At 41.0% G+C, this 23,422-nt stretch overlaps 1 protein-coding gene, 2 non-coding genes and 1 pseudogene across 4 annotated transcripts in view; 2 read left to right on the forward strand and 2 right to left on the reverse strand.

Annotated features, from left to right (window-relative positions):
• CNOT10 (CCR4-NOT transcription complex subunit 10) overlaps positions 1-20,008 on the forward strand; it is an 80,516-nt gene extending 60,508 nt beyond the window's left edge. For both annotated transcript variants that reach the window (XM_076005993.1, XM_076005989.1), the window contains exons 14-19: positions 5,118-5,231; positions 10,557-10,687; positions 12,156-12,191; positions 12,394-12,521; positions 16,559-16,634; positions 19,573-20,008. In XM_076005993.1, coding sequence (XP_075862108.1) covers positions 5,118-5,231; positions 10,557-10,687; positions 12,156-12,191; positions 12,394-12,521; positions 16,559-16,634; positions 19,573-19,727 — 640 coding nt within the window. In that variant the 3' untranslated portion in view covers positions 19,728-20,008. The remainder of the gene's footprint in view (positions 1-5,117; positions 5,232-10,556; positions 10,688-12,155; positions 12,192-12,393; positions 12,522-16,558; positions 16,635-19,572) is intronic.
• LOC142875496 (small nucleolar RNA U13) lies at positions 8,008-8,106 on the reverse strand. Its single transcript, XR_012922855.1, has one exon. It is a non-coding gene; the product is annotated as a small nucleolar RNA U13 (small nucleolar RNA).
• Positions 11,144-11,612, reverse strand: LOC105873878 (small ribosomal subunit protein eS12-like; annotated as a pseudogene).
• On the forward strand, positions 17,125-17,259 carry LOC142875450 (small nucleolar RNA SNORA18). The gene has a single exon (XR_012922803.1). It is a non-coding gene; the product is annotated as a small nucleolar RNA SNORA18 (small nucleolar RNA).
• Positions 20,009-23,422: the final 3,414 nt, after the last annotated feature.

Genomic DNA, 23,422 nt, shown 5'->3' on the forward strand with positions numbered 1-23,422 from the left:
TTGTTCATTTAATAAACCCTACAATAAAAGGAACCCATCCATGTGGCATGTTCTTCACACTATCAGTAGTCTGTGTTCACCTTGGCATGATTCACATCTGCCTCCAAGGATCTCATTTAAATGAACTGGTGATCAGATTGATGACAAACCAGGGTTAAAATAATCTGTCACTGGTCTGCCACTCTGTGGAAACCCCACAGAGGCACTGTTGACCTTGGACAAATCATTTAACCCCAGTGGGCCTTACTTTCCTCTTGAGTCAAATAAAGCAGTTGGATTGGGTGATCTTAAGGTCCTGTCCGTGTATAAATTGCTAACTTCTGTGACTTTATGCATTTTATTTCCTGCCTGGGCTAGGATTGGGCTCTTTGGGATGCTAGATTTGGTGAAGATAAAACTTTTTTAGCTTATTTGTGCTGGACTTCTGTTTTTGTTGGATCTGGGATATGTTTGTCAATGAGATTCTTTTTGCATAGAACTGTTATAAATAGCAAAATGTTTACAGAAGACATAAAGTGAAAACCTAATTGAATTTTTTTTTTTTTTTTTTTTTTTTTTGGAGACAGAGTCTCGCTTTGTTGCACAGGCTAGAGTGAGTGCCATGGCGTCAGCCTCGCTCACAGCAACCTAAAACTCCTGGGCTCAAGCAATCCTGCTGCCTCAGCCTCCCGAGTAGCTGGGACTACAGGCATGCGCCACCACGCCCGGCTAATTTTATATATATATATTAGTTGGCCAATTAATTTCTTTCTATTTATAGTAGAGACGGGGTCTTGCTCTTGCTCAGGCTGGTTTTGAACTCCTGACCTTGAGCAATCCGCCCGCCTCAGCCTCCCAGAGTGCTAGGATTACAGGCTTGAGCCACCGCGCCGGGCTTTTAAACTTAGTTGAAAGTTGGCCGGGCGCAGTGGCTCATGCCTGTAATCTTAGCTCTCTTGGAGGCCGAGGCGGGCGGATCGTTTGAGTTCAGGAGTTCGAAACCAACCTGAGCAAGAGCGAGACCCCATCTCTACTATAAATAGAAATTAATTGGCCAACTAATATATAGAGAAAAAATTAGCCAGGCATGGTGGCGCATGCCTGTAGTCCCAGCTACTCGGGAGGCTGAGGCAGCAGGATCGCTTGAGCCCAGGAGTTTTCGGTTGCTGTGAGCTAGGCTGATGCCATGGTACTCACTCTAGCCTGGGCAACAAAGTGAGACTCTTGTCTCAAAAAAAAAAGAGTTGAAAGTTGCCAAATTTAACATTTTTTGGATTATTGTAGATAAAGTGAATCAGCTTGAATATTTTTTGCTTGACATTTTTAAATCTACCATATATACAGTTTAAGAAATTACATTGAGTTTTTTTAGACAAATTTTCATGTAATGTTTACTGTAAGATTGCTTTGTAAATTTATTTTCCTTTGACAAATGGAGACTGGATTTACCCCCACTTTAGCCTCTTTTAATAAAGGGTTAATCTATTTCAGATATTTGGTTTAGATTCATTTAACTCACAGAATATGTGGCTTGATAAATTTTAATGCCCAGTATTGTATAGTTAGTTGTAATTTGGTGCTTTAAGAAGAAATGTTTTCCCTTTTCTTTCCTTTCTTCCTTCCATTCTTCCTCCCTCCTTTCCTTGCTTTCCTTTTTTTTTTTCCTCTTCTTTTCCACGGGTTGGGGTTCTGAGGACCTAGAGCTAGCTCCTCCAGCCTGTGAAGGGGAGAGTGTGGCGTTTTGTCAGATCCTCCACAGGGGGGAGAAGCTAGTGTCTCTTCCCTTGAGGAATAGTTCTTCCAGTCTGATGAACTGTCAGATCCACTGAGTGATTGGTAAAATGGATTGGACAGTGACTCGAGGAATTGGGGGGAAGGGGGGTTATTTTAAACAGTAACTATCAAAAGTAAAGTGATTTCTCCAGAGGCTTAGTAGATAGAGCTGTGTGTATCCTCTAGTGTTAGCAGTCTGCAGGAATTCTGCTGAGTGCAATAATGTTTTCTAAAAGGAAAAGGAGGATGAGTGTGAGAGGGTGATGAGAGGTGAATTGGGGTAGATTGTAAGGCACCAAGAGAGGAGGAGCATAAGTGTTGGTTTGAGTTTTGGGCAGTGAAACTTGCTTAATCTTGATGGCCCTTGGTCAGAATGACAACCCCAAAGATTTTTATTTGCATATTTATTTTTTAATAGAATGATTATTGTTAGACTCTTTTACCCTGTTGTGATTTAATATGATACCTTAGAGTAAAAGGTAAAAGTTGAAGAAAGATTTTTATGTTCTTGTACATAATTATAGTTTGGGCTTCCTAAGAAACAAAACCTTGCTGCACATCTTACATGACTGATTTCTGGACCCAAAGTGGGCTTGACAGTGGGCTGGAGCAGTAATAGCCCACCTACTGTCAGGGGAGGCCAGGGCAGGCATTTCCCAGCAAGCCTTCCTGAGATTGGGTTTATCGTAGACCCTAGGACCTAGGAAGAGACGCCTGTATATGGGGGCCAAAAAGGAGTTGGCTTCATCAGCAAAGTGACCTACCAACGAGAAAGGTGGAAGTCTGGGTGCCTGAAATTTAAAACATTGAAAGCTGTCTTCTTTAACAACTACCTATTAAGCACCTACTGCAGATGGTGAGAAATTGTTCTAGTCTTTGCATAGGCAACAAAAGATGTGTGTGCTTCTGCTCTTAAGGAGCTTGTGTTTTGCCCTAACCTTTGGCAAAGTCACAGATGAAAAGGATATTAAATTTTGTGACTGTCATTCATCCTGGCCTCTAAGCTGATGATCTTCTTGAGCCTCTGGACACTAGACCTTTAAAGTCTCTTTTTTTTCTTCATAAGTAGTACATGCCTGACATGTGGTAGGCATTCAGTATACTTCTTAAGTGAATGAATGTTCATTGCCATTTTAAAATAAAAACTATAAATAAGCCAAAAGAAAAGATTGTCACTTAATCTTGCCACACATACTTAACCCTAATGTGCTTCCCTTTTTTTTTTTTTTTTTTTTTTGAAACAGAGTCTCGCTTTGTTGCCCAGGCTAGAGTGAGTGCCCTGGCGTCAGCCTAGTTCACAGCAACCTCAAACTCCTGGGCTCAAGCAATCCTTCTGTCTCAGCCTCCCGAGTAACTGGGACTACAGGCATGTGCCACCATGCCCGGCTAATATTTTCTGTATATATTTTTTGGCCAATTGATTTCTTTCCATTTATAGTAGAGATGGGGTCTCGCTCTTGCTCGGGCTGGTTCCAAACTCCTGACCTAGAACAATCCGCCCAAAGACTGTGTGTTGTTTTATCAATGTAAAGACTGACATCCAAAATGGTTAAATATTTAATATATCCTCTAGCTTGGAGTAGGCCCAGAGTACCTATGTTATGTGTGCATAGTACTTAAAAAAATCATCATGTACAGTAATCTTTTCTTTATTTTTAAGGCAGTCTTTTGAATTGATAGAGAACCAATGTGATTAGATGGGAAGAGCAGTGGTTTGGGAGTCTACAGTGTTGAAAGTCCCGACTAATCATATACTCCAAGCTAGAGGATATATTAAATATTTAACCATTTTGGATGTCAGTCTTTACATTGGTAAAACAACACACTGCCTTAAACAGTCTTTGTGCCCTACCATAGTAGTCTAAGGCCATAAACCTCAATTTCCTTGTGCCTTTTCCAGGACCAGTCTACTTCTCTATGTTGTTTGGAGTTGAGGGTATATTTTTCTGAGATTCTATCAACCAAAAGTGAGCAAATAAAGAGGAAACAGCAGAATACTTTTGAATTTGCCTAGCTGTACCTTTTACTAGAAGGGCCATTTGTAGTTGGAGGATTTCAGAGCATTAGAAAACTCTAGTGATATGATGGTTATACTCTTCGTTAGACTAAAATTACAACCTGAATGCACTTAATGATATGTACGCATATTGTAATTTGTAAACATAACTCAAAACCCTATATCTTAGTCAGGTCATTTATGATCGGCCATTCAGACTTCATTTCTATTTGACAAGGGTTTATTTTTTTTTTTATTTTATTTTTTTTTTTTTGAGACAGAGTCTCACTTTGTTGCCCAGGCTAGAGTGAGTGCCGTGGCGTCAGCCTAGCTCACAGCAACCTCAAACTCCTGGCTCAAGCAATCCTCTTGCCTCAGCCTCCCAAGTAGCTGGGACTACAGGCATTCGCCACCATGCCCGGCTAATTTTTTATATATATTAGTTGGCCAATTAATTTCTTTCTATTTATAGTAGAGACGGGGTCTCACTCTTGCTCAGGCTGGTTTCGAACTCCTGACCTCGAGCAATCCGCCCGCCTCGGCCTCCCAGGGTGCTAGGATTACAGGCGTGAGCCACCGCGCCTGGCCGACAAGGGTTTATTTTAAGATTGCTTTGTTGGAGCAGTTGTTTAACATTCAAGTGATCTATTAGTGTCAAGTCTTTAGGTAGAACTGTTTTAAATGAGCTTGCCCATTAAGTAGAAAACCAAATCGAAATTTAGGTTTCCAACCTAACTTAGCAAAGTCAATGTAACTTAAATTTTATCATCAGATATGTTTAACTTATTTTCTTCCTTGAATATTCATTTAGAATAATAGTAACTGTGTAAATAAAAAAAATTGTTTTAGCTGTTCTTGATACTGTTACTTAGCGAGAACTATTGTCTTCTTAAAAGGTTCAGACAAGAACACTTTATGGTAAGCTAAGTTAATGGATTCTTTAGTAAGTTAATTGTGTTTCTTAGCAAAATCACAAATATATATATAGAAAGGATAAGATTTGCTTCCATAGCTTTATTTCTAGAATGTTAAAAGAAATGTTCTATGAAGTAAATTCTTATTAAGCCATTAACTGCAACATTATTTTTTTACAGGTTAAATATATATTGTAACTTCGTTTGGTTATTTTGTTGGGGGTGTGGGTCAGTTGGATGGAAGCCAAAGATGATTTAGGTAAATAGGTAAATTGTGCTTTAGGATGATTTTATACATTATTCTAATTCTTACCATCAGTGCCATGGCCTCCTCTCCTCTTTCCTGGTGTCCAGATTGTCACAGCTATAATTAAGTCATTCTTTCCTATTTAGCAGATAGAACCATCATCAGCTTTTAAAATGAGGTTTTCTGCCCCTTCCTTTCTGTGTTCTAGGTGCTCCATACTTGCTTGCAGTGCATATGTGGCTCTGGCTTTGGGTGATAACCTTATGGCTTTGAACCATGCAGATAAACTTCTTCAGCAGCCCAAGCTGTCAGGATCTCTTAAGTAAGTGTGACTTGCCCTATGTGTCCCTGGTTCGTTTTGAGGTTTCCAATTAGTTTATGGTATGTACTGCTGCTTTTCACTCCTCCGGTAGAATATATTTTGGTGGGGAAACAAACTAGTTAAAAAAATTTCTTAACTCAAGTGTTGACAGTGGAAATTTTTCATTTGTTGCACCTCAGGGATTAGTAGAAATGGCATTTGCTATACTGAGTGTTCAGAGACAAAAACTTGGGACCTACTAATGTCCATTGCTAGGCCTGACTGGAGCACTTTAGGCCACAAAATAAGTCAGGTCCTCAGGGAGAAGACCCACCAAAACAGGAATTTGGTCAACATGATAAATCTACTTTGAGGAATGCAATTTAGATAGATAAGAATTTTTAAATATTTAAAATACTAAAAAAGATTTTTTCCTAGCCATTTATTAAGATATTTTTATTCAGATTCTAGATGGCTCTTCAGTATTAGTGTGATTGTCATGCTAAAATTTTCTAAAGCACATCATTTTTTCTTTTATCAAAATTGGGTAAAATTACGGTGTCTTTGAATCTTTTAATGATGCTGATCCTAGAAATTTTATCCGAAGTCATGAGTATTCTGCATAATAATAGGACAGTTGTTTTTCATTCATCCTGTAGATATATACTTACAAATTCCAAAATATAGGCTGGGCATGGTGGCTCACGCCTGTAATCCTAGCACTCTGGGAGGCGGAGGCAGGAGGATCCCTCAATGTCAGGAGTTCAAGACAAGCCTGAGCAAGACTGAGACCCACCTACCCACCCCTGTCTCTACTAAAAATAGAAAGAAATTATCTGGACAACTAAAAATATATATAGAAAAAATTAGCCGGACGTGGTGGCGCATGCCTGTAGTCACAGCTACTGGGGAGGCTGATGCAGAAGGATTACTTGAGCCCAGGAAGTTTGAGGTTGCTGTGAGCTAGCCTGATGCCATGGCACTCTAGCCGGTGCAACAGAACAAGACTCTGTCTCAAAACAAAAAAATAATAAATTTTTTAAAAGTAAATTCTAAAATGTAACTACTAACTCTTTTGCTTTTTAGTGGTCTTTGGTTACAATGTCCAATACTTAGAATTGTAAGGTTGTACTCTGAGAAATAATTCCATAAATATTTGACTTTTTTTACCTTTTAAAAAATTGATTATATAAACATCTAAATTTAACATTGATTAAGGTTGTTTCAGGTCAGTGTTCTCCAAATATTCCTTATATTTAAAAAGTAAGGGGCCGAGGGGGGCATGGGCAATATAAGTAACCTTAACACTTATACTCCCATAATATGCTAAAATAAAAAAAAGAAGAAATAAAAAAAATTAAACAATAAAAAGTAAGGCCGGACGTGGTGGTCATGTCTGTAATCCTAGCTCTCTGGGAGGCCGAGGCGGGAGGATCGCTCAAGGTCAGAAGTTCGAAACCAGCCTGAGCAAGAGCGAGACCCCATCTCTACTAAAAATAGAAAGGAATTAATTGGCCAACTACAAATATATATAAAAATTAACCAGGCATGGTGGCGCATGCCTGTAGTCCCAGCTACTCGGAAGACTGAGACAGAAGGATTACTTCAGGCCAGGAGTTTGAGGTTGCTGTGAGCTAGGCTGATGCCACGGCACTCTAGCCCAGGCAACAGAGTCAGACTCTGTCTCAAAATAAATAAATAAAAAGTAATTAAGAAATCATCCAGTCATATAAGAGAGTTTGTCACAATTCAAATATAAGGGGGTTCCTGCTCTTCTGCAAGAGAACTTTGTCCAATATCCAGGCCTAGAAGGGGGATTCTGAGTTTCAGTTCAAGGCAGTTGGGTTGCTTCTAAAGTGCCTTACATCCTTACTGTTGCCCAACTCTGTGAAGTGCCGAAGTTAGGAGCTGTGGCTGTGGTGTGTATGGCTATTATGACAACAGTGGACTTTATTTTAACAAAAATTACACCCAAATTTTAGCTGCTTTTTTTTTTTTTTTTTTTTTTTGAGACAAAGTCTCACTCTGTTGCCCGGGCTAGAGTGCCATGACGTCAACCTAGCTGATAGCAACCTCAAATTCCTGGGCTCAAGCCATCCATCTGCCCCAGCCTCCCGAGTAGCTGGGACTACAGGCATGTACCACCATGCCCAGCTCATTTTTTTTTTTCTATATATTTTTAGTTGTACAATTAATACATTTTTAGTAGAGATGGGATCTCACTCTTGCTCAGGCTGGTTTCGAACTTCTGACCTTGATCAGTCCTCCTGGCCTCCCAGAGTACTAGGATTACAGGCGTGAGCCACCTCGCCCAGCCTTTAGCTGCTTTTTGAATCCTTTAGTTGACATTGTGATCATTATTTTCAAGTAACTCAAAGTAGATTCTCCATTTGGCATTTGGGAGGTTTTAACCTCATTTGTCAACTTTTTACTCTGAAAGTCAAAAAAATAAAATTCCTAGGTTATAAGATTGTATGTTTTCTTAGGTAATTTCTAAGGGATTGGCCAAGCCATGTCTGGAAATTCCTTTTTTTTTTTTAACTCATAGTGTAGAATGGAAATTTATTTTTTAATTGTCTTAACCATTCTATCATTCTATCCTAAGTATTGGTTTCTTAATTAATAACAAGACCACCTGTCTGTCTTCCCAGTGAATAGGTCTTTCTGCATTTGGCTGCCCTTGAATACCTAACAGCTTTTGCCCCACTGTTCGTTGCTTTCTATACACCTAGTCAAGGATTTGGCACTTTTTGTATCATGAAGACATTTCATTTGGTTAAAATAAAATTATTTTTCATGTCAGATAATGTGCTGATTCATAACAAGGTTTAAGGGAGGCACATCTCACACAGAAGCGTGAAAACTCAGTCATCACACTTATAAACTACCAAAGGATTAAAATTTTTTTTTTTTTTGAGACAGAGTCTTGCTTTGTTGCCCAGGCTAGAGTGAGTGCCATGGCGTCAGCCTAGCTCACAGCAACCTCAAACTCCTGGGCTCAAGCGATCCTCCTGCCTCAGCCTCCCAAGTAACTGGGACTACAGGAAGGCGCCACCATACCCGGCTAATTTTTTCTATATATATTAGTTGGCCAATTAATTTCTTTGTATTTATAATAGAGACGGGGTCTCACTCTTGCTCAGGCTGGTTTTGAACTCCTGACCTTGAGCAATCCGCCTGCCTCAGCCTCCCAGAGAGCTAGGATTACAGGTGTGAGCCACCACGCCTGGCAAAAAAAATATATATTTTTAATTTTACAGAAAACAGATTGACATAGCTCTTTCAAGTTGTATGTTTGTGTTTTGTAGTGATTATTGGCTTGTAGGTACTGCATTAATTTTTTTAAAAATTTTATTTCAAAATATATTTGAAGTGGCCGGGCGCGGTGGCTCACGCCTGTAATCCTAGCACTCTGGGAGGCCGAGGCGGGCGGATTGCTCGAGTTCAGGAGTTTGAAACCAGCCTGAGCAAGAGCGAGACCCCGTCTCTACTATAAATGGAAAGAAATTAATTGGCCAACTAAAAAGATATACAAAAAAAATTAGTCGGGCATGGTGGTGCATGCCTGTAGTCCCAGCTACTCGGGAGGCTGAGGCAGGAGGATTGCTTGAGCCCAGGAGTTTGAGGTTGCTGTGAGCTAGGCTCATGCCATGGCACTCACTCTAGCCTGGGCAACAAAGTGAGACTCTGTCTCAAAAAAAAATAATAATAATATATATATATTTGAAGTTACTGATTTTTTTTTCTTAAATATAATTTCTCTTAGGATATTTGTTAGAGAAACAAAAGGTCATTGTAGCTCCCACTAGTTAGAAGAAATTGCTTAATAAAGAGATAAGGAGACCAGGATTTGAGGGGGATTGTTTGAGGCTAGGATTCTAAACCAAGCTGGGCAACATAGTGAGACCCCTTCTCTACAAAAAAAATTTTTTTTAATTAGCCAGGGATGGTGGCAAGCATCTATAGTCTAGCCACCTGGGAGGCTAAATGAGGAGTATCACTTTAGCCTGGGAGTTGGAGGGTGTAGTAAACTGTGACCCATACCACTGTTCTTCAGTCTGGGTGACAGAATGAAACCCTGTCTCAAAAACAAAAGCAAAAAACAGAGAGATAAAGAACTCTTAGGTGATTAATGTGCATAAATCCCAAAAAATGGTCAAATTGAAAAGAGCCTAAGATTTGATACTCAATATCCATGTGGACTGACTCAGTTGAGGGAGGCCAACTAAGGAGATGAGACCTGAGCAGGCCCTTTAAAAGAAGGTGTCATTAGCTACTGGTTTGTGGAGATCAGGCCAGACTTTGAGCCCTAGGAGGCAGGGCTGCAGGGTAGCAGTGGGTTGGGGCAGCGACAACATTGGCTGGATATAGTTGAGTGGGGGCAAATTGTGGAGAGCTTTGAAACTATAAAAGTTTAGTTTTGTTTGTTTTGTTCTCATGTAGAAAAGTCATTAAGATTTTGAACAGGACATAATAATATGTCTAAGACTGTTTTATTAGTAATTTTGAAAACTCAATCAAGAAAACGGCTCAAAGTAAGAGACTGGATAAAGGAGGAGGCTATGCATCTTCTCTAGCATCATTGGGAATAAAATAAAATTGATAGTGTGAGAAGTAGGAAACCTTTGGAATAGAAATAAGGTTGATCCAGCCTAAATTTGGTCTGGCGCTCTGGTGCCTTTTAGACTCTCCCAGCAACATGTACTAGAAAAATCTGATCCTCATTCTTCACATATGGGCATCCATCCTAGGATCTCTCTCTTATTTTAGAAATTTATTACCTTCTTGTGTTAATATTATTTTCTATATGAATAGAACAGCATGAATTTGTCAGTTTTAACTGCTTTCTTTTTTTTTCTTTTTTTGAGACAAGAGTCTCTTGTCTGGGCTAAAATGATGTGGTGTCAGCGTAGCTCACAGCAACCTCAAACTCCTGGGCTCAAGCAATCCTGCTGCCTCAGCCTCCCAAGTAGCTGGGACTACAGGCATGCGCCACCATGCCCGGCTAATATTCTCTATATATAATTAGTTGGCCAATTAATTTATTTCTATTTATAGTAGAGACAGGGTCTTGCTCTTGCTCAGGCTGGTTTGGAACTCCTGACCTTGAGCAATCTGCTCGCCTCGGCCTCCCAGAGTGCTAGGATTACAGGCGTGAGCCACCACGCCCGGCCAAGTTACTCTTAATTGATCCATTTTTCCTAAGTAAATGTAGATTTTAATTCAAGTTTAATATAGGAGATTTATATGTAATGTATAATAACATAGTATACCCAATATTATTCTACATTAGGTATTTTTCCCATGACCTACTTTTCAATTTGGAAATCCGTTTTTTCATTTTAGGTTTTTGGGCCATTTATATGCTGCAGAAGCACTCATCTCTCTCGACAGAATATCTGATGCTATTACTCACTTGAACCCAGAGAATGTCACTGATGTCTCCTTAGGGGTCTCTTCAAATGAGCAGGACCAAGGTTAATGAGGACACGTTTGATCAGAACTGGTCACCGTTCCTACTTCCTTCCTGTCGTAACTCAGGATATGTGGAAACTTAAGGGCATGGCTGTAAAGAAAAGGAAGCTGTGGGCCAGCTTTCCACATTTTGGGCTGTACTTTATAGTAATTGTTTGCTAAGTAGACCTGGGAATTGATTATCACATGATCTAAATTCTCGCTTTTAAAAGGCTAATAGGCTGGTAGTGTTAGGACATTTATGTTGGTTCTAACATATTTTTTAGATACGTTGATTCTACCTGTATTTTTTTCTTTGGAGTGCTTCCACTATCAAAGGGGGAATAAAACTGTTGCATTCAAAAGTCAGTTTTAAATCATGGCTACGTTTTTGAGGAAGTTAAATTATGTGACATTCACTTTATTCAAGGTTAGCTCTCAGGTTAATGTGGTGGTGGGTGGTTGCAATCTGATGTCTCTTTTTTTTTTTTTTTCATGAGCCAAAGTTTTTATTTGTTCACTTCTTGCATTTGAAGTACTCTTCGATGACATCCTTGGCCTGAGATTCTTTGCCATAGTCCTTAACACAACTGCAACCAACCACCTTACGGGGTTTCCCTTCTCTGTCAATTTTACAAAGGCCTACCCATTCCCCTAGTTTCTTGTTGTCATCAACCTTAATTAGGTTGATTTGATGTTCAGCACAAAGGGCTTCCACCTACTTGACATACATGGGCTCATCACAATTGGATGCAAGCACACAAAGATGGGCTTGGCGCTTGTCTAAGGCTTTGGCAGCTTCACGAATTCCACGTGCAAGGCCATCGTGGATGAGGGCGGTCTTCAGCACCTCTTGTAAAGCAGTATTAACATCCATTATACCTCCAGCATTATGCCTTCCTCGGCCATGGCGGTGGGTTACTGGTGAAGCTGAATCTTGGAAGCACCCAAGCCTCTGCCTCCGCACGACTCGGCGGCCGCAGGGAAAGAGCTGATGTCTCTTTTTGTTTTTTGTTTTGTTTTTGTTTTGAGACACAGTCTCACCGTGTTGCCCAGGCTTCAGTGCCATGGCGTCAGCCTAGCTCACAGCAACCTCAAACTCCTGGGCTCAAGCAATCCTTCTGCCTCGGCCTCCTGAGTAGCTGGGACTACAGGCATGTGCCACCATGCCCAGCTAATTTTTTCTTTATATTTTTAGTTGGCCAATTAATTTATTTCTATTTATAGTAGAGATGGGGTCTCGCTCTTGCTCAGGCTGATCTCAAACTCCTGACCTTGAGTGATCCTCTCGCCTTGGCCTCCCAGAGTGATAGGATTATAGGCATGAGCCACCACGGCCAGCCTGATGTCTCTTAATAGAACCTCCACTACGTGAAAAGTAAATTTGATAAATTATTTTATAGTATATTTCCATTTCATAAAGAAAGTTACATTTTTTAAAAAATATGCTCTGTTGTCTTGCCTCTCAGATTCATTTTCATGTTTTTATAGGCTCAGACAAAGGTGAAAATGAAGCAATGGAATCCTGTAAGTAAGAAGTTTTGTAAATACTTAAGTAGTCTGGCCTGCATCCCCAAAATTTCGACTCTAAATCTTGTGTCATCCATTTGAAAGCCTGAGGAATAGTGCTGTGCTTTTTTCTGAGTGGCTCCTCAAGGGCGGTGGATTGGGTTGCTCCCTTGCCTTTGGCACGGCCTCTTCACCTGGATCTACACTCTTTTTTCCCCAGCTGGGAAGCGGGCCCCTCAGTGCTACCCCAGTTCCGTCAACTCTGCCAGGACTGTGATGCTGTTCAACCTTGGCAGTGCTTACTGCCTGAGGAGCGAATATGACAAAGCCCGAAAATGTCTCCAGCAGGTGAGCCCAAGAGTGGGAGGGGCTGAACCTTCTTATAAAGCAGCCAGCAAAGGGTTTGAGGTTTATGGCTTTTGTTATTTTGTTTGAGGCATCTGGTCAGTTTGTTGAACAGTTGAAATATTACTCTTTGAGGTTTACAAATATTCTTGCAAGGTAAACAACTGATCAGTCTTGCAAATGAACCTATACACTTAGTGGGGAGTTTTTCTTGATGATTATAGTAATTAAAATTCCAAAAGATTGAAAGCCATCTAAGAGACCACTGAAATAAATAATGGCACAGCCATATAGTCGAACACAATGCAGCTATAAACTCTATGCATTAAAGTGAATGGATGTCCAAGTGAAGAGAGCAAGGTATAAAACAGTTTCTTAATCGCGGTGACTCAAAAGGCTGAGGCAGGGATCACTTGAGCCTAGGATTTCAAGGCTGCAGTGAGCTATGATCATACCTATGCACTTTAGCCTGGGTGACAGAGCAAGACTCCATCTCTGAAAAAAATGAAAATAAATTTTTAAAAATTTCTGCCTAATCCTATATGTATGTAAAAGATCTCTGAAAGGACACACCAGAAACTGCTAACAGTTGTAGGGGTAACAGGGTGAAACTGTGTGGCTGGAACACTAGAATGGGGAGACTTTTCAATGTATACTCTTAATGCTTTTTAATTTTGAATTGTATAAATGTATATTCAAAAAGTTAATTATGGCCAGGAACGGTGGCTACACCTATAATTCTAGCACTCTGGGAGGCAGAGGTGGGAGGATCGCTTGAGGTCAGGAGTTCAAGACCAGCCTGAGCAAGAGTGAGACCCTATCTCTACTGAAAATAGAAAAAATAAGCCAAGCACAGTAGTACACACCTGAAGTCCCAGCTACTCAGGAGCCTGAGGCAAGAGGATTGCAGTGAGCTATGATGACACCACTGCACTCCAGCCAGAGCGACAGAGTAAGACCTGTCTCAAAAAAAAAAAAAAAATACAAATACACCTTTCAGAAAGTCAGTGTTCAGAAGAGCAGTATTGGGCAAACTCCATACACACTAAAGAAAGCTGCTGGCAATATATAACTAAAATAGACCTCTGAATTCTACTACTGACATGGTATATCATCAAGTCTCAAGGGAGATTCTGATTGGACCTCTTTAGGTTACCTACTCATCCCTGGGCATGGAACCATATGTGCAGTAGGTGGCTGGATACTGCCATTGGCAACCTGAAAGGGGTTTCACAGAATTAGAAAGGGATAATTCCTCAAAAGGAAACTGACTCAGCAGATATGTGTTGAGCACTAACTTCTGTGCCAAGCAGTGGGAGTATGACTGTAAATAAGTAGACATGATACAGTCTGCCCCCATATACCTTACAGTTAGGAGACGCCTTTCTAAAAGGGGGATTACAAAGTCAGACTATGCAGAATTTTAAAACTTCTAATACATGAATAGAAAGTTTGTGCCAATTCACTAGCAGCACATGAGAGCCCACATCCCCACATGCTTGCCAGAGTAAAATTGAAATTAAACCTATTCTCAGGAAATATGGTTGCTTCCAGAACTTCCTGCCTATGTGGGCAACCTTGTTGTATCTAGAAAGGAGGATGTGTTACCATGTGGAAATGAGCAACATGTGATCCTTAGTCAACTTAGTGTCACCTGGTCAGTATTTCTGATCTAAAATCAGAAAAGTTAAGCGGTAGACTATGCAGGGTGACGTGTTTGCTACTTCTCTAGGAATGCAGTGCATGAGTTCAACTGGTAAGAGCTAGAATGTTTCGCTGTTCTCAGTGGCAAGGCTAGGGTGTTTAACAGCCCTTCTCAAAGTGCCCCCGGACCACAGTCACTGCAGCAAACAGGGCTTTTGATCTAAAGTTACAGTGTGTACAGTCCAACTCAGGTTCTCGTACAGCAGGTGGCCATGGCTGCTGCCACGCTGGGAGAGACAGATGGGGTCAGGCCTGGTTTGGGGTCTGAAGGGGGTTTTGTTTTGGTCCCTTGGTTTTTAGGTTAATCCAATGGCTGGACCTTTGTTAATTGGGAGGCCCACCGTGCCTGGGAGGGCAGAACAATGATGTGAAGAAGGGCTCCGAGTAGATGTTTCCGAGGTTGCCTGCCCACCACTAACCATTCTGAACAGCCAGTAAGCAAAATGCCGTAAAGTCTCATAAAATTGTTGCCTTGAACTCTTGTATTTTAGAGAAACCTGCAGACTGTGGTCAGTGCAAAGAACAATAAATGGCCTGTGTGTACTAGCCACTTGGATGGGAAATAAAATGATGTAAAGATCTTGGCTATATGGCTTTCTTATAAAGCTAGGCCTAGAAGTGTAAATTCTCATTTTTTTTCAACTAAGTTGTTATACCTCAGTGATATAGTGAGAAGAATAAAAGTCTCCCCACCTCATTCATGAGGAACTTCTTAGGAGCACATTCTCTGGGTGACACGCCCCACTGGTCTCTCCTTGTGCTGCCAGGAACTAACCTAGTACAAGTTTCTGGTTTGCCCAGACATCTTCCACATTCAAGCTTCAGCCTTCAATGCCATTTTCCCCCATTTTCTGCCTATCAAATATCTGCCCTGCAGAGACTAAGGGAGGCCTCCCTTACCCCAAAGCTCTTTATTTGAAAGAAAATTCTTTCCTTGCCTTATCTTCCTTAAGAAAAAGAAACTTCTTTCTTTTTCTCCATATTCACAGCACATTTAACTGGCCTCTTTCCCTGGCATTTAGGTAATGCCAGGGTATGCAGCAATTTAGGTAAAGTTGTTTGGATTATTGTTAGTTATTTACATGCTGGTTTATCATCAGGGGAAGTCCCTGTCTTATCTCCACACCCACCTCTGGTCAACCAGTATTTGTAGAAGTACATTTTCTGATTAGATTAAGGGAAGAATTAAAGCGGACTGGAAGTAGTGAGCAACTGAGACTAGATGGGGAAGTACAAGTTGATAGTAAGGTGAAGAAAAGGCCACAGCCCAGAGAGGCCCAGACTGAGAAAATAAACCTATCATTTCAGCGCCTTTGACCAGAGCAGTCCAGGCTTCCTTTCCTCAGGACTGGATCAGAGAGAAACTGCTGGTTGGTGCTATGGCTCTTAATCAGATTTAAGGGCAGCATGTTGCCTAAGCCAATAAATGATTCTATTTGACCAAATTGTATTATGTTTCAGTCCTTAAGAATAAGGAAATCATTAAAAAAAAAAAAAAAAAGAATAAGGAAATCATAAAGGTGATATTGTCCTATGGGAAAAAAGAGTAAGGAAATCAAACATGCTAAGAGGTACATGTTTTCTATATTATTACCATTTAAGTTTGAATTCTTATTCCCGACATTGGCAACTTACAGCCTACAATACTGAGATGTTGCTTAGGAAAACAAATGGGCATGCAGATTTTGATGTAAATGCAACTGTAGCAGACCTGGACAGATGACTAACATGTACAATCAGGGGTGTTGGATCACCCATCTCAAAACCCAGAATAGCCAAGAGACGGAATAAGAACTCCAAGCATGTGAAAACCAAGAGGGAAGAAAAACTTTCCCCTGTTAAGAACTTGTTATGGATTAGGCAAGCGAAAATATTGAATCATTTAACTAAAAATTACATGTCTAAGCCAGAGGCAGTGGTGCACACCTGTAGTCCCAGCTACTTGGGAGGCTGAGGAAGGAGGATTGCTTGAGCTCAGGAATTCAAGGCTGGCCTGAGCAACATATCAAAACCCTGGCTATAAAAAAATATATATGTCTAGCTTAATTGGTAAGTTTTAAGACAAAGGCAGCTGAGGGACGTCTAGTTTAGCAGAACAATAGGTAGTCCCCAGGAAGTTATGTTTGAATGAGGTTGAATAAATTTGCTACCTTGTCTTTGGTTGGCAGATGTACTTGGAGTTTGTATCTTTTTTTTTTTATTTCGGCATATTATGGGGGTACAGATTTTAAGGTTTCAATAAATGCCCTTTTCCCCCCCTCCCCCCACAAGTCTGAGTTGGAGTTTGTATCTAAAGCTGTTGGTTTTTCATGGGTGTCTTTCTGTTTTGAGCAAAGGCGGCTTCAATGATCCATCCTAAAGAGGTGCCCCCTGAGGCCATCTTGTTGGCAGTCTACCTTGAACTGCAGAATGGTGAGTAATTCTCTCTAGTTAGAACTTTAACCCTTAAAAGTACCCAAGATTTTTAATGTGTGCTTTTTCTCTTAAAAATCAAAACTTTGGGCCAAACACAGTGACTACGCCTGTAATCCTAGCACTCTGGAAGGCCAAGGTGGGCGGATTGCTCGAGGTCAGGAGTTTGAAACAAGCCTGAGCAAGAGCGAGACCCCGTCTCTGCTGTAAATAGAAAGAAATTAATTGGCCAACTAATATATAGAGAAAAAATTAGCCAGGCATGGTGGCGCATGCCTGTAGTCCCAGCTACTCAGGAGTCTGAGGCAGCAGGATTGCTTGAGCCCAGGAGTTTGAGGTTGCTGTGAGCTAGACTGACTCCAAGGCACTCACTCTAGCCTGGGCAACAAAGCAAGACTCTGTCTCAAAAAAAAAACACAAAAAAATCAAAACTTTGCCTTCCTTGAAGATATCACCCATCAAATTCTTTTAAACAAAAATGTAGGTAGAGGTTGAGGTCTATCCCACTGGGGCTTTTCCTGTAGCTGCAAATGGTTGGAAACGTCTCATAGAGTAACTTTGTGGTTTTGCTTTACTCACAGGACTAAACTTTGTTAGATCTGTAGGAAGGAACTACAAGACAGTTGCTAAAAATATGAAAGACCTAATAATTTGTTTTTGTTTGTTTGTTTGTTTGTTTGTTTGTTTTGAGACAGAGTCTTGCTTTGTTGCCCAGGTTAGAGTGAGTGCTATGGCATCAGCCTGGCTCACAGCAACCTCAAACTCCTGGGCTCAAGTGATCCTCCTGCCTCAGCCTCCTGAGTAGCTGGGACTATAGGCATACACCACCATGCCCGGCTAATTTTTTCTATATATATTTTCTAGTTGTACAAATAATTTGTTTCTATTTTTAGTAGAGACGGGGTCTCGCTCTTGCTCAGGTTGATCTCAAATTCCTGAGCTCAGGTGTGAGCCACGGCACCCGGCCAGATCTGTACTATTCTTGAGTGTGATGGCTTCAGGAACTAATGCGATTTGAACTCATTTATTTTTCCAAAGGGTGTCAAATGGAGAACCTGGCAGATCTACTCTATTTTTTTTTTCTTTTATTTTTTTTTTTAGTCAAGATATGTACAGTCAGATTTTTTCTTTTTTTTCTTTTATTTTTTTTTTTAGTCAGATCTACTCTAAAAATGACCCTAAAGTAACTGAAAGAAATTAGATCCCAAAGATTCTTTTTTTTGAAATAGAGTCTCACTCTGTTGCCCCAGCTGGAGTGCCATGGCGTTAGCCTAGCTCACAGCAAGCTCAAACGATCCTTCTGCATCAGCCTCCCAAGTACCTGGGACTACAGGCATGCACCACTAATTTTTTCTATATATTTTTAGTTGTCCAATTCATTTCTTTCTATTTTTAGTAGAGACAGGGTCTCACTCTTGCTCAGGCTGGTTTCGAACTCCTGACCTCAAGCGATCTGCCCGCCTCAGCCTCCCAGAGTGCTAGGATTATAGGCGTGAGCCACTGCTCCCAGCGGATCCCACAGATTCTTGCTGGGGAATTTTAATTTTTATCAGAATGTTCATATTCAGATGGAGATAAAAGAAGCCAAAATGAAAAAAAAAAATTGTGGCAAGTAACTTCTGGGCTGACAAAACAACTGTGGATTAAGGATATGTTCTATTATAAAGGGCCATCTTGAAGGTAGAGCTTCAGAGACTCTACCCTTTGAAGAACTAGGGCTACCCTTGATGGACAGTAGAAGGAACCACATGTTAAATTCCTTGAATGAAAATTTATTTGACTTTAAATAATTTTGCCTAATGCCATCATAAAAAAAAACCCAAAACTTTTTTTTATAAAAGAAAAAGAGAAAATATAATTAGAGAGTTTTTTATATCCTACAAATACCTCCTTGCAAGTTAAGCATATTTTCTTTTATCTGTGAAAATGCAGAATCATAACTTCTGACACTTAATTATAATTAATCTCTACTAATTAACTTTTCTCTTAGGCAGCTAAATGACTCTAATTGAAAACATGAGTCAGAATTCCTGTTGCTTTGAATTCTACACCGTAGTATTTTGAACACAGATGTCATTAATGAGTTTTACAGTAAGCCAGTTCTTGCTGAGAATTATTTATTTAAACATAAATCCAGGTCATGCCTCTAGAGCATATGTGATCTCTAGGGTGTGGCTTCCTAGAAAAAAGGCTATAAGCCTTAAATATGAGATGGCATAAAATAGAAAAGAGATGTGAATGGGATAAATTATAATAGAAGGGATAGAAATATTAAGAGTTCTGAGTCACACCCTAGTACAGTGATACATGCCTATAGTCCCAGCTATTCAGGAGGCTGATGTGGGAGGGTTATTTGAGCCCAGGAGTTTGAGTTTGCAGTGTGCTACAATCATGCCTGTAAATGGCCACTGAACTCTAGCCTGGACAGCAGAGAAAGACCCCATTACTTTAAAAAAAAAGAGAGAGATCTAAGTTATACCTCCTTGTTGATCATGGAAACCCTTACAAGGCTCCCTTTTTTTTTGTAGCTGAAGAAGTAGTTTTAAGTGCCTGGTATGCAGTAAGCCTTGGACTCCTTAAAGACTTGATTAGGGTTAGTGCACAGTCCTAGATCCCTTCTTTTATATAGCTCACCTGTAACAAGTTCTTCCCCCGTCCCTCGGAGCTCCAAAAGAGAAAAATGTAGCAAGTTCTTAACCTGGGCTGTACCTTGGGATCACTAGGAAGCTTTTAAAAATCCCATTGCCCAGGCCACACCCTACATCACTTAAATCAGAATTTTGGGAGATGGGTCGTAGGCATTGTGTGTACAGCCAAGGCTACAGACCCACCACTTTTCTAGATCATCTTTTACCTCACTTGCAGAATTCTGATGGGTAGCTTTCTGTGCGGTGGTATTATTGTGTGCTTTGTTTTTTACCGGGATGTGTTTTTACAGGTAATACCCAGCTGGCCTTACAGATCATCAAAAGGAATCAGCTGCTCCCTGCAGTGAAAACACACGCTGATGTGAGAAAGAAGCCAGTGTTTCAGCCTGTCCACCCGATCCAGCCCATTCAAATGCCAGCTTTCACCACTGTGCAGAGAAAGTGATATTGCACTTTTGGAAAACTGTTACCTGAGACCCAGGGTGGTATTCACTGGCCTTTTTCGTTGTATCACAGCAAAATGAATAAAAGACAGATGGTGAAGGTTATTAATTTTGAAGACAGAATTTTGAGACATTCTCTACCTGTGACTTTTTTGCCAGAAGCATACTTAAAATTAAGGATTCACAAACTCATTTTCTGCTGTTTTTCTTTAATTTCTGCCTGTTAATTTTGAACCATTATTCAACATGTGTCATAGGCAATTAAAACACGATCTTATCAGAAGTTATAGTCTTTTCTTGCAACAGAATATTTAGCATCTGAGATTTAGTGTTAATTATTTTAAAAATTCACACAAGAACATCAGCAATAGATAAATAGCCAGTCCAGAAGCTGACCTGGGGTGGAGGGAAGGGAGAGAGATAATTGATGTGTTTTATGCCTAGTTGTGACTAAAGGGACCAGAAAATGTGTAATAACCCATAGGGCTGGTATAATTGGGTTAAGAAGAGATGACTGATCTGTTAGGAATAATTTCCTTAAAAATTACAAATACAGACAAATAAGGTTCAGTGCACTTGGCTTGTTCTATGCTCTGTACCCTTAGGCAGAAGCTCTGGAGTCTGTTAGCATGTAGTTCAAGGTCCATTGCTCACCCCTTTGCAAATGCAAGCAAGAATGTAAAAGCTTCTTCCCAAAAGACAGATATGTTTTATGGGACTGACATTGACAAATTTGCCAATAGGGTAGATGTATGCTAACTTTAAGTAGAAAAAAATAACACAGATTTGCTTTAGAAAACTGGGTGACCTCTAGTTAAGATAGTTTTTAAGCATTAATAGATTCATCACAGCTTGCCATTTAGGAATATCCTTTGCCGCCTACATCTCTTCAGTTCCCTAGTTTGGAGACCAGCCTCAGGGAAGTGGAACACACTAGCTGAATCTACATGGTTCCTCAGTTTCAGAAATAGAGAGGCAAGTGTTTGGATAAGCACATGATTTATCTGAAACCATCTGAATTATTCTGTTGCTGACCATAAAAAGAATTCAGATAGGGATATATGTACTGGAACTGAGTATCTGTGATTTAACTAGGCATTGCCCACAGATGCAGAGACAGGAAAAATTTCTTCCTCCACTTAAACATGGATGGATGTGGGAAGGGGTTTCCTTGTTTCGTTGCCACGTTGCAGAGCAGATTCCAAGTGGATACAGAAGGCAGAGGTGGCCTACAGACTTTGGGCCTCTTTGAAGCCCTTTCCAGATGAGGTGAGAGTAGGACCCTTTTGCTGCACTGGTATTGATCTCACTCTGCAGCCTCTGCTTTCCCACGTCCCAGACCAACGACAGCAGTGTGGAACCCCCCCAAATGCTGCAGGATGGTAGCAGAGTTGCTTAGCCTGAGCATTTTCTGGAGGGTAAGTTCACAGACTTCATAAATTGTTAGGAACCCACATGATCTTGGTAGTATGGAGTAGGAAAAGGCCTGTAATTGTACTTGAAAACAACACATCTTTGGAGAAATCCTAAGAAATTAGAACTTCTCTCTACATGCTGGTTTGTTTATGGGAAAGCAGGAATAGCTATGAAGGGCAAGGCAGGCCCCATGTTAAATAAGAATACAGTTGGCTGCAAGTAATAAAAAATAGATCTATGACTTAAAGATTGTTTTTCTCCCCCTTGAGAAGGGAATATGTAGGTAGCTGCTGGCCTTGGTTCTAGTATCCAGTGATGCCATCAGGGATTCAGCTCTATTCTTCCATGCCACTATCCTTAACATTTGAGCTTTTGTCCCCCTGGTCATAAGATGTTCCAGCATCACATTGAAGGCAAGAAGAGGGCACAAGTAGCTAATCTTGACAGGAGACTATTAGGAACAAAACTTTGTCAGAAGACCCCAGCAGACCTCAGCTTACATCCCTTTATCAAATCATGTCTCACATAGCCATCCTTAGCTGCAGGGAATCGTGGGGAAGAAGTCACTAACAGTACCTGCTTCACTTTCTGGGATAGCCCTGCACGTCTCAACGGGAGGCCAGTTAAGTGTTTTCCCAACCAGGTGAACTATATCTGATGCCTTGTTTTGAGTTTAATGTTCCAGCATCTCAGCTTTACAAACCTCCACTGCCCACCCTCAGCAGAGCCGAGCAAATTAAATGTAAGCTCTTCACCTCTGAGGCTCTGCTCATAGTGGTTCCCGAAGCCAGGAAGGCTTCTTCTCACCTGATTTTCCTGCCCCAATTTGTTAAAGCCACCTCTGCTAACTAACCACAAAAGTAGTATATAATCCTGTCTATACTAAGAGGCTTTCAGTGCCACTTGTGGGTATAGTAGCATGTACCTATAGTCCCAGCTTGGGAGGCTAAGATAGATCACTTGAGCCCAGGAGTTCAAGGCAGCAGTGAGCTGTGATCACACTGAACTCCAGCCTAGGCAACAGAGCAAGACCCCTAAAATAAATAATAATAAATATATATAATTAAATCAATGAATGCTACTTCTCTGAAGTTTTTTCTAGCCGTCCCCAGTTTCTTCCCCCTTTGTGTGTCTGGTATATACACTTTGTTATGTGGTATGTGTTTTTCTGGAATTTAACAGGTCTGGGTGTTGTAGGCCTCATTCTTAAAGAATAACATGTTTTGGCCGGGCGCTGTGGCTCACGCCTGTAATCCTAGCTCTTGGGAGGCCGAGGCGGGCGGATTGCTCAAGGTCAGGAGTTCAAAACCAGCCTGAGCGAGACCCTGTCTCTACTATAAATAGAAAGAAATTAATTGGCCAACTGATATATATATAAAAAAAATTAGCCGGGCATGGTGGCGCATGCCTGTAGTCCCAGCTACTCGGGAGGCTGAGGCAGAAGGATCGCTTGAGCCCAGGAGTTTGAGGTTGCTGTGAGCTAGGCTGACGCCACGGCACTCACTCTAGCCTGGACAACAAAGCGAGACTCTGTCTCAAAAAAAAAAAAAAAAAAAAAGAATAACATGTTTTTTCCTTCTTTCTTGATTTTGAAAGTGGAGGGAATAACATCTTATTTGCTGGGGTTTTGAATTCTGAGAAGAGCCCCATGAATTCTGTTCAAACTTCACCCCCAATTCAGCTGCACCGTATACAAAATAGGAACAGATTCGTCTCATGGATCCATTAACAGACCCAGTGGAATGTTGTTGGAAGTGTCTCTGAAACTACAAGGTGGAACTCTCAGAACAGCTGGAGTAACAGTCCTCCGTTATGCCTCCTGGCCCTTAACCCCTAAGGTGGCCTGGCCCCCTGTAGAGCTCAAGCCTTGCTCTCCACTGGCAGGTAGGCCTAGCAACCTTCCACGGCCTTTCCCAATCCACTTCCACCTGCCTGCACATGGACACCACTCACCCTCCACCACCTCTTCCATGGCAGAGTGCTACCCTTTCATAACAAACCATGCCCTGACAGGCCACCCACTCATACTCCCTTTTCTGACTAGTTAGCCAGAAACTCTGCCCCTTATTCAACCCAGTGACTTTGAACAAATGGCTTTATCTCTCTTGGGCTCAAACTGTCCTCCTGCCTCAGCCTCCTGAATACCTGGGACTACAGGCATGAGCCACTATGCCCGCTAATTTTTGAATTTTTTGTAGAGATGGGGTCTTGCTGTGTTGCCCAGGCTGGTCTCAAGCTCCTGGCCTCAAGTGATCCTTCCACCTCAGCCTCCTAAAGTTCT

This window comes from Microcebus murinus, chromosome 1 (genome assembly GCF_040939455.1).
Source record: "Microcebus murinus isolate Inina chromosome 1, M.murinus_Inina_mat1.0, whole genome shotgun sequence".
Classification (NCBI taxonomy): domain Eukaryota; kingdom Metazoa; phylum Chordata; class Mammalia; order Primates; family Cheirogaleidae; genus Microcebus; species Microcebus murinus.